At 44.6% G+C, this 11,128-nt stretch overlaps 3 protein-coding genes across 3 annotated transcripts; 2 read left to right on the top strand and 1 right to left on the bottom strand.

The window, feature by feature from the left end:
- Nucleotides 1-239: 239 nt before the first annotated feature.
- O0I10_012934 (uncharacterized protein) lies at nt 240-5,717 on the top strand (the record flags this gene model as incomplete). The annotated part of the gene is made up of 7 exons (XM_058492816.1): nt 240-1,228; nt 1,328-1,526; nt 1,583-2,997; nt 3,057-3,334; nt 3,400-4,316; nt 4,382-5,633; nt 5,695-5,717. The coding sequence occupies 7 exons, from the start codon at nt 240-242 to the stop codon at nt 5,715-5,717; spliced, it is 5,073 nt and encodes a 1,690-aa protein (XP_058336420.1).
- A 384-nt stretch (nt 5,718-6,101) lies between these two features.
- On the top strand, nt 6,102-7,444 carry O0I10_012933 (4-hydroxybenzoate polyprenyl transferase; the record flags this gene model as incomplete). Its single annotated transcript, XM_058492815.1, has 4 exons — nt 6,102-6,417; nt 6,503-6,651; nt 6,711-6,832; nt 6,904-7,444. 4 exons carry the CDS (start codon nt 6,102-6,104, stop codon nt 7,442-7,444), a joined length of 1,128 nt encoding a protein of 375 aa, XP_058336419.1.
- A 102-nt stretch (nt 7,445-7,546) lies between these two features.
- Nucleotides 7,547-9,002, bottom strand: O0I10_012932 (uncharacterized protein; the record flags this gene model as incomplete). The annotated part of the gene is made up of 7 exons (XM_058492814.1): nt 7,547-8,182; nt 8,247-8,309; nt 8,367-8,431; nt 8,489-8,506; nt 8,608-8,657; nt 8,765-8,817; nt 8,925-9,002. 7 exons carry the CDS (start codon nt 9,000-9,002, stop codon nt 7,547-7,549), a joined length of 963 nt encoding a protein of 320 aa, XP_058336418.1.
- Between the last annotated feature and the right edge of the window lie 2,126 nt (nt 9,003-11,128).

Below are 11,128 nucleotides of genomic sequence, written 5' to 3'. Positions count from 1 at the left end.
GTCCTCTTTTGGAGATGCTCGGGGAAAACGACGCCACGCAAACACAAAAACATCACGCTTGCATAAGAATAGGTACATTGTGCTTTTTTCTTCTTCTTCACCTCTTTTTCTCTTTTCCAAACCAAGATTGTATAATACTTCCACTACTACCACTCTATTCAACAAAGCAGCTACCACACACGGTCCTTGTCAAGAGCCATCTTACGGCATATTTACATTATTGTCATCATTATCAGACGATGAATTACAACACTACCGACTATTCTTCTTTGGCTCCTCCCACCCCACCACCATTGAATGACATGAAATCATCACAATCACCTCGTCTAAATACCAGCACCATTGGCATGCATTTCTTGGGCAAATCCTCCTTACGTCCATCACCATCAACGCCATCATTTATGCGACGTGCACAGAGCCCATCGCAGCAGCAATACCATCGACGAAGGCGATTATCGGTATCATCAGCATCAAGCGAATCATCTACGCAATCCAGCACAGCGTCAGCTTTGTTTTCACATATTGATCCTGCCAGTAATTTGACTGTGAGCACGATTCATGAATGTGCTTCTGTTATTTCATGCAGCTCCTCCACATCCATTCTGGATTCCGAATGTTGTTGGCCATCTACTTCTACTACCAAAGCAGCAGCAACAGCAACATCACCAGCATCAGCATCATCATCTTCATCATTGCCATTATCACCCTCATCAGCATCATTATCAACATCATCATCACCCGCACCACCTTCCTCTTTAATGACGGCAGCCGACATTCTTGCCGAGCTGCAAAACAACCCCAATGAAACACGATCCATTTTGGAGCATGCATTGCAAGCTACGACTTTTCCAAAGCAGCATCGTTGCGAGTTTTATCAGGCCGTTTCCCATTGGTCACAAACCACACACAATGTATGCGCCACTGTATGGATGGCACGATGTTTATTAGATGGATGGGGTGTTGCTGCCAATCCTATTCAAGGCCTATCTATGCTCGAAACCTTGGCGACGCGATGCGAGACGCAAGCCTATCTTCCCTTGGCCGAATATTATCGACGCCATTGTGCACGTAAAGACGCGATTCGCTGGTACAAGCATGCTGTGGATGATGCATCCACCGAGACTGAGATTGTTGCACTGGCCCAATTTCGTCTGGGCGAGCTGTTTGCACAAAGCAATCAAGAAGGAAGCCTGGCGTGGTTTGAAAAGAGCGCTCAAAATGGAAACAGGTAAACTCGTACACAAACATGGACATTGTCATATGTTGCATATTATCATTGCGTGTTTCAGAATCATTGCTCACACAACCATGCCTTCATATTGCGTAGATATGGTCAATACATCACGGGTATCCATTATCAACATGGCATGGATGGCGCAACCAAGAATTTGGAACTTGCCAAGCATTACTTTTTAATGAGTGCCGAGCAAGATTATGCCGAAGCACAAGCCGCTTTGGGCATATTATTGGTATCTCAAAATCATCATGATCAAGGAAAGCAATGGCTAGATCGAGCAGCTACCAAGGTAATGTTTTGTCAATGAATGTATACAATAGATCGACTCATTGTTTATTATCATAGCAACATGGGCGGGCACTATTGCAGCTGGGAAGCATGTACGAAAACGGCCATGGCGTTCTATCTGATGCTACACAAGCAATGGCGTACTACACCAAAGCAGCCACAGAGGGCGATCATCCTGTTGCACAATACTTGGTTGGTCTCCATTACCGTTTTGGTACACTTGGTGTTCCCAAGGATTACGCCCAAGCATCCCAATTCTTGTCACGTTCTGCAAATGCAGGTTATGCGCCGGCTCAGCGTGTGCTTGGTCTTATGCTTGCCCAGGGGTTGACTTGCTCAACAACAACATCATCATCATCATGTGAAATCGAAGATGAAGATAATCGTCAACGTGCTGCTCTTGCATGGTTTCGTCGTGCTGCTTCACAAGGAGATGTACGATCATTGTGCCTTGTTGGTACTTGCTATGAACGAGGTACAGGCGTATCCACCGATTATGACAAGGCGTACGAATATTATCATCGAGCTGCACGAATCAATGGTCCATTCCAAGCTGCTGCACAATATGTCACGGGTCAACTATTGTTATTACGCATGCACCGTCAAAGAGATGCTTACGAATGGTTCAAGCGTGCTTCTTCATCATCATCCAACGCTGCTGCTGCTGCTGCTGCTGATAATGAATCCGAGGATCCTGCACAAGTGGCTATCAAAAAGGCACGCGTCATGGTGGCACGATTCCACTTGCATGGCTGGGCTCACGTGCCCAAAGATATGAAGTTGGCTTTTGATCTCTTGCAACAATCGCTTCCTCAGCCGTCAGCACATTATTGGCTTGGTGCGTGTTATGAAGAAGGCATTCCCACCGTATGCAATCCCGATCCCATTCGTGCATTCCACCATTATCAAAAGGCTGCTGAAGGTGGTGAGACCGATGGCGAATTCCAAGTTGCCCTGATGCTTGCTAATGGCCAAGGGGTTCCCAATCGAGATCGACGCGCTGCATTCCCATGGTATGAAAAGGCCGCTGCCAAAGGACATCGCATTGCACTCTACAGCTTGGGCTTGTACTATGCCAAAGGACTTGAAGGTGTCAGCAAACCAGATGCCTATCGAGCAAGACAATGCTTTGAACGTGCAGCACGCAAGGGTTATGTACCAGCCATGACATCGCTTGCTATCTTGTGTCGTGCCATGCAAAACCATGAATCCATGTTACATTGGTATCACGAAGCTGCCGGATTAGGCGATGCCGTAGCACAACGCGACCTTGGTATGCTTCATGCTGCAGGACTTGGTGTTCCTCAAGATTACGCGATTGCATTCAAATGGCTATACAAGGCTGCTGAACAAAAAGAACCCAAGGCTACTCTATTGCTTGCAAGTTATTATCAGAATGGATGGGCTGTCCCTGTCGACTTGGAGAAGGCTCTTACTTTGTACCAGCAGGCTGGCCAGCTAGGTGCAACAACGTAAGTAGTATACAACAACCCTATTGTATCATGTGTACATACTTATCCTCTCTGCATAGTGCATGGTATGCAATGGCATTACTCTACCAATCCATCGGCAACTATGATCAAGCCTTTTTGAATTACAAGCGTGCATCAAATGATCAGCAACTCGCCATGACGACTGCAGGAAAGAATGCCAAGTTGATGCTTGCAAGATACATTCTTGGTTATTACCTTGTGGATAATGCGCCTGTATCCATCACCGATATGGATGGTCTCACTGCTACCAATGGATTCCAAATCTTGTTTGATCTCGCCAACAGTGGTGAATTCCCTTCAGCTTATTTCTGGCTTGGTGAGTTTATTACATACATATCTTTGATGACATCAATCATTCTCATCATCACCTTTATAATTTAGGCATGTGCTATCACCAAGGCAATGGTGTGAAGGAAGATCAACAAGAAGCGTTTGAATGGTTCTTCCTTGCTGCTGATAAGGCCAAGACGAGCGATGCCATGATGCGCGTGGGAATGATGTACGAACAAGGCCTTGGTGTTGAAAAAGACGAGCTCTCTGCATTTGAGTATTATCTCAAGTGTGCTGAACAAGATCATCCTGAAGGTCAATACAAGGTTGGCTTAGCTTATTGGCGTGGTCTATTCCATGTGGAAATGAATCTTGGTGAAGCCGTTGTTTGGTTTACCCGATCAGCATCCTCCTCTTCTGGTTGTTGTCCTTTGAGTATTTGGGCGCTTGGTCAAATGGCGTTTGAGAATGGTGACCGGGACGTAGCAGTGGCGTGGTGGCGCAAATCCATTCGACTTGGCCATGTTCCATCTATGCGTGCACTAGCTGGTCTTTTGCTTGAACAACCCACTGATAAGACCAACGCTATCACTACCGACATGGAGGAAAATGAAGACGAAGAAGCGATTGGACTCCTTACGAGCGCTGTTGAATCGGGTGATGCTGATGCTCTTGTTATGCTTGGACGATATCACGAAGAACGTGTCAAGTTGTTGCTACAGCAACAGCATCAACGCATGTTACAAGACGCCTTCATTGATGAGGAACAAGCCGAGCAATTATTGGAAAAGATCGATCGCGAACGAAATGCATCGATTCGTTGTTTTGAACAAGCAGCATCCATGGGGCATGTGGAAGCAATGTTCCTTGCAGCACAGTCGTGGCACTCACAGCAACAATTCGCAGCAGCACTTGAGTTTTATACTATGGCAGCCAAACATGGCCATATGCTTTCCAAGGTCATGTGTGCACGCTATCGTATTGCCGGACATGGTGGATTACAACCTGATCCTGAAAAGGCATACAAGGTATGTTTGCACTCTTTATTTTTACCTTGGCAACATGTATATCTTACTTTCTATTATCATCATAGGAATTGCTTATTTGTGCTGAAGAGCACCAATGTGTTGATGCATTTAACACGCTTGCCCAGTGTCACGAACTTGGTATTGGAACAGCTCAAGATGATCGATTCGCACTTCAATGGTACTTGAGATCGGCTGAAGCTACCCAAGATGCCGAAGCTATGTTCAGGATTGGTCGTATGCATGCTCAAGGACGCGTTCTTGCCAAGCAACTTGATAATGAACAAGACGATGGACATCATCCCGACTTTGAAGCATTCCAATGGTTCCAATTTGCATGTGAAGCCAAGAATCACCCACGCGCCCATTATCACCTTGGATTATATCATCTCCATGGCATTGTTCTCGAATCCACATCCTCAACACCCCGTATCCTTGTCCCTGTTGATCACGTGCTTGCATGCCATCATCTAGAACAAGCTGCTGTACAAGACGATTGTGATGCAATGGTAGAGCTTGGTCAACTTCTCATGTCATCTGAAGAACCTACACATGCCAATGCAGGTCTCGCATGGTTGGAAAGAGCAGCACAACTTGGATCCACGATTGCACAATGCGAGCTTGGCAAGTTGTATCATACGGGTACCAGCAATGCCACCACGACGATTGAGCAAAATCATGAAAAGGCCTATGACTACTTTTGCCGTGCGGCACAACAAGACAATGAACCCACAGCCATTCTTTTCCTCGGGTCGTACTATGAACATGGTATTCATGTTGCCGCCAATGTGGAAGAAGCAAGACGATGCTATACATGGGCCCTTGAACAACAACCTGGATGGTGGCTCGCCGAACTTGCTTTAGCCAAGTTGCTACACGCCAATAGCCAATCACAATCTGAAGCATATGCATTATTCCAAGCAGCACATGAACACGCACCACCTCATGCTCAAACATCAGCTACCCTCATGGTCGCCCTCTACGAGCTATATGGATGGGCTGGTGTACCGGCTAATCCCACACAAGCAGCAGCTACTCTGATAGAGTTGGCCGAGTCAGGTGAACCACGCGCCTTTTTCCATGTTGCCCAATGCTATGATCAAGGCAGAGGGGTCCAAGCAGATCGTGGCAAAGCTTTCGATTGGTATATGCGTGCTGTTGAAGCACATTTACAACACGATGATGATCTTCAAGACGACTACCAAGAACAAGAAATTGCTGATGCTGCTTTTCGTCTCGCCGAGTTTTATCAACATGGATGGGGCGTTCCTGTGGATCAACATAGAGCCAACGAACTATATTGCATAGCTGCCGAGCATGGTAAGTAAACAAAGAAATGGATCAAAGATAGCAATATTAATTGAGTTTTTGGTAACCATAGGCAACAAGAAGCTGCTCAACTAATACACTTTATGTTTTTTTTCTCATTCTTTCTCTTTTTCTCGATTCCTCACCCCTTTTTTCTCCCTTTACGTTTATACCATGCAAAAAGCTGTTTGAATCTCCCCCACATCATTTTATTCACTTGTTGTATTTGTATATATATATACCACTTCCTTCCATATATGATTTAGCATAATAGCCATTCTCTTCCATTCAATCACACACCCAATTCTCTCGTTATCGTTTTACATTTATCCATTTGAAGATAAAGACATAATGTCAAACACCTGTCTATCCTTTGTTTTTCTTGTACAACACACATTGCTGATATCCAATAAAGAGGTACATTCCCGGGTTTCAATTGTTCATTCTCCCGCTTGTTCCGCTATTGTTTATAGACCATTCATGAGACTCTCCTCAGCTATTCACCTTACGCGAACTGCCTTGCAGCCTTTGCAAAAGAATGCATGGATAAAGAGCACTTGCCTGCCCAAGGCACGGGTCCTATCAACACCCCTCTACCGACATGGCTGGCAACCTTCGACGATCCGCATGACAACCACCGCCAACATACCCACTGATTCGACAACAGCCGATTCTAAACCAAAGCGCATTTTATATGGCGGGTGGATCGACAAACTCCCGGAGAAATGGGCTCCTTATGCATTCCTTGCTCGTATTGACAAACCGATCGGGACGTGGCTATTGTTTTGGCCCTGCGGTAAGGGAGACGATATAATTATTTCTCCATGGCATGGTATGCATACGTAGAATATTTATCCGAGTCCTTTTTTTTCCAATATTAGCATGGAGTGCCACGATGGCAGCTTACAGCCATCATTTCTCGGAATGGGATACAGCCGTTATGATTGCCGCTATGGGATTTGGTGCAGTGGCTATGAGAGGTGCAGGATGTACCATCAATGACCTTTGGGATAGAAACATGGACAATAAGGTATACACAAGTGGATCACATGGAGAGACATTTGTTTATAGATGATAATCTATGTATAGGTGGAAAGAACCAAGATTCGACCTGTGGCAGCAGGCACTGTCACTGTCCCACAAGCTATTGCGTTCACGGGAGCTCAAATGTTTTGTGCGTTGGGTACATTTATGATGCTTAACAATTACACGTGAGTGGTTGGGGATGATGATGGTACTACGTATCCACCTCGTGCTAATCCATACTCTTTTTCTTACACAGCAAGGTGCTTTCATTATCCTCCTTAGCCCTTGTAGTAACCTATCCATTGATGAAACGAGTGACTTATTGGCCCCAAGTTGTATTGGGTCTTGCATTCAATTACGGTGCTCTCGTGGGTTGGTCAGCCATGACAGGATCATTGGATTATGCCGTGTGTGCTCCTCTCTACCTTGGTGGCGTGGCTTGGACATTGACTTATGATACGATTTATGCACATCAAGATAAGCGGGATGACGTGTTGGCAGGTGTAAAATCGACTGCATTACGATTTGGTGACAAGACACCCCAATGGTTGACAGGATTCTCATCGGCCTTTGTGGGTTTGACAGCTTTGGCAGGCTACATGAATGGTCAAGGTCTTCCTTTTTATCTCATCAGCGTGGGTGGTACAGCGGCTCATCTTGCATGGCAACTTAGAACCGTCAACTATGATGATCCAAAAAGCTGCTGGCAAAAGTTTGCTAGTAATAAGCAGATTGGTGCCATCGTATGGTCAGGTCTCTTAGCCGATACCGCTTTAGCCGCATCCTATGTAGCTTAAACTCATCTCACTCTCTCTCTCCCATGTATTACTACTACTACCACTACAACCCCATATAGAAAGATGTGTGTATATAAATCAATGAATTATCGTTAATCCCTTTTATTGAGGTGGATACTGGGGAGGATACTGAGGTGGATATTGGGGCGGGTAGCCACCTTCTTGTTGTTGTTGAGGAATGTAAAAACCACCTGCAGGATGTGGTGGTGGTGGATAGCTTCCTTGTTGTTGCTGGGGTGGATAACCTGTTGGTGATTGTTGTTGGCCTTCAGGACTTGAAGGTGGATAACCAGTACCATAAGGACCACCTGCAGGAGGATAGCCACTTTGTTGAGGATAGCTGTCAGTAGATGGTGGTGGCGGTGGTGGTTGATTAGGATAAGATGAGGATGATGGAGGGGGTGGATATGCTTGCTGTTGCTGTTGTTGTTGTTGCTCAGTAGCGTTTTGAGAAGGTGGTTGTTGAGCTGGTGCTGCTTGATTGCTACCACTGCTGGCACCTGCAACATTGATGTTGGAAGGTAATGACTCGAGTACAGGTGGCACACCAACTTCTGCACCATAGCCAGGTCGAGGTTGGCCAAAGTCTGATTTCTTGTGAAGAGGGCCATCGTCAGCTGCAATGTTGAGGGATGCTTCAAATTGCTGATAGGGTTCAAGGAACCACAATTGATTCAAGTTGTCGGTTTCTTTACGATTGTACAGCAGCACTTGTGCTCCACCTTCCTCGCTATCTCCCTATTCACCCCAATCCCAACAATGAGCATATCATTCATTCCCTTTGTAAAGTGACCTCTTTTACCTTGATGTCGAATACCATAGTGGGATAAACCTTTGAGCAAATAAAGCCATTCTCGAATGTCCACTATTATTGACAGCATTGATAAGTGGATTGGTCATAGTATCAATAGTACAAATCTACCTCTTGAGTATGATGCTTTTCCTTTCGCTTGTTCTGGATGATAACCTTGTCCCTCTTGAAAGCACCTATAAGCATAGTCAGCCATCAACTCTTCGGTGGATGATAATTCCTTAAGCACGTACTCGTTCTAATATCGATGACTGTATATGGAGATTAAGTCGCGTGCGCGGATAGAGTTAATTCAATTGCATTTATCCCGTTTACCCGCCAACAAAGAGAAAATCATGCTTATGGTATTTACCGTGTCCTGACTTTTTGTTCACAAGGCGTCCATCATCAAAAGACCATAACCTACACAATAAATGAAATCAGTCATATATCAAATTGGCCATTGATATCAAAGAACCCCATCCCTACGACTACACCACCTCTTGACACCATTCTATCATCCTACTTACTGGTTGTCAGAGTCTTGAAACTTTTGTGGCCACACGATAATGTTGACGTCAGCCTGTGTTGTAGATATGCAGAATATGAAACATGAAAAGAGGTTGGTTGGCTGGTTGGTTGGCCCGTTCATAATAGGCATGGTGGAAGAATTCACACGCGATGCGTTACCTTGGTTTCGCCATTGAACACGTCAAGCGCATAGCCGTGCTTGCGTGAGATAATGTAAAAGTAGCCAGATGGGAACATGCCGGCAAATTGTATACAGTGTTTGAGAGAGTCGGGTGAAAAGAAAAAGAAAGAGAGTGTGCAGCAGCCGAGGATAGGGCTCGTGTTGTACTCAACAAAGACAGCCGCTTTGCTAAAAAGTCCGTTCACAGGTCATGTTGCATGGCGCTCATGCATCTTCCATCCCCTATCATTCATGACCTTTATTATGCATGTAAATAAACAGTAATTGCCATCATCGTCAACCTTGGTTTACCCATTGACACAATCAATGATACTATAGAGATGGCATCCATGAATCAATAACAAGGAGCACTCAGCCATGTTCACTAATGTGTGTAACGATAAATGTCTGTGGTCTGTGTAGCGCATCTAACCAAGGAAAGTAAACCATTTGTGACCCAATTCCAGGGATTATGCAACACAAAGCTTCGCATCAATCATAGCTCTCGATTCATCGACATGAATAAAGTCACCAAAGGATAAGCCATCAAGTATAAAAGTAGGCCTTCATTGTTCGGAATTCTCCTTTACTGCTCCACGGAGTACATTTCGGATCAACAGTTGTTCCTTTGTGACATCCCGATTGTATGACATGCGTTTCCTTGGATACGGTTGTTAGATGAAAGGGTCATTGTTGTGGTTCAAAATCATAACAAAGGCGTCTTTAGTTCTCCTTGTTGTTCCATTTCTTATACATTAATGAGCATCATGTCCACTCTTTTACCGCTTTCAGCATGCCATCCTTTGGTATCATGATTGCAAAAGCCTGCATTTCTCATGTCCCAAACCACAGCGAATATTTCCTACCATATACCAAACAATATTCTCGTACTATAATAAACATCGGTGATGTACTCCATAAAAGATGCAAGTGCAGTAATCCACGACCTTGGTCTATTCCTGTGCATGGGTGGTGAATGTTGCTTATTAGCAAAACTTGATTCGCTTTGGAGAAAAGCACGTGTAAGCATCGGGCTATCATCATCCTAGATCTTCAATCTCATCATTTAAAAAGGTGGTAGTGACCATTATTGTAACAGTGACGCTCGTAACAACGAGTGTATCCCGAGATGACTATGTCAAATATGCATGAACCTACCCGAAAAGGAATGACTAGATAAAGCGGTGGGCACCTATTCTAGTACTTCACACGATAAGTGAAATCCGCACCAAACTCAAAACAACAATTTGATAACAACCATGGTTATGGACAATCCAACAAGGAAGTACAGAGCATTTTAGCACTATACGCATTGAACACCTAATACAATGTTATTACAACGTTTATTGGTAAACGAAAGAGAGCATACATCTTGTGTTCGTATCGGAAATAAATCATGTGAAAGCCAGCGAAGCGCCACTCTCCTAGAGTGTGGGATATCGCTATGAGTGTTGAAAACAGTTGACATCATGATTTGCCTCATAGTGCATGGTGAGTCATGGGACTTTTGAACGTGCAACCAACAGAGACGAAAAAGGGGGAAAAGGATTCAAAGAGCCCAACATTGAACAATTTGTTGACCTAAATCACTTTGGCTGCTAATGAATGGGTTTCCATTCACGGACTTGAGAATTCTAAAGAGCGATGAGGTCAATGCACTGGACGTATCCACTGTGGATTTCTGGAACAACACACATAATATGATGGCATCATTATAGCCAAACAAATGAATATTACCTATATACGCAGCATTAAGAATGCATGTGAGTATGATATGATTGCTGCAGGGGGGGGAGAGAAAGGTAAGGGATACACACACATACACATACACAGGAGTAAAAAGGTTACATGCCGAGCAAAGCACAAGAAGATTTTATTGTTCTTTTTATGCAAACAAGGCAATAAGGGGGGTTAAGGATCGTGATCTCGCTGATGATGATGATGATGATGATGTAGTGGTAATCAAAAGACAACCTTTCTAGAAGCGGATGATTCGGCGCCTGGATTAGTCGATTTATAAGATTATTGGCAAGGGCAACGCGACCTAACACCAAGTCGCGTTACAATTGACTTCCGCAGAAATGGGATTTGTGGTGTTCCATTGGATGCAATGGGCAGCATTAACGAGCGACAATTATAGAAGCAAATTTGTTTCACCATTGCCGCCAGCCGCTTAATCCAGGGCCATCACCCACCCACCCAC

The sequence above is a fragment of the Lichtheimia ornata genome (assembly GCF_029851405.1).
Source record: "Lichtheimia ornata isolate CBS 291.66 chromosome Unknown scaffold00181, whole genome shotgun sequence".
In the NCBI taxonomy this organism is placed as follows: domain Eukaryota; kingdom Fungi; phylum Mucoromycota; class Mucoromycetes; order Mucorales; family Lichtheimiaceae; genus Lichtheimia; species Lichtheimia ornata.
The sequence above is the reverse complement of the archived record's forward strand: the minus strand, read 5'-3'. Positions and strand labels throughout refer to the sequence as shown.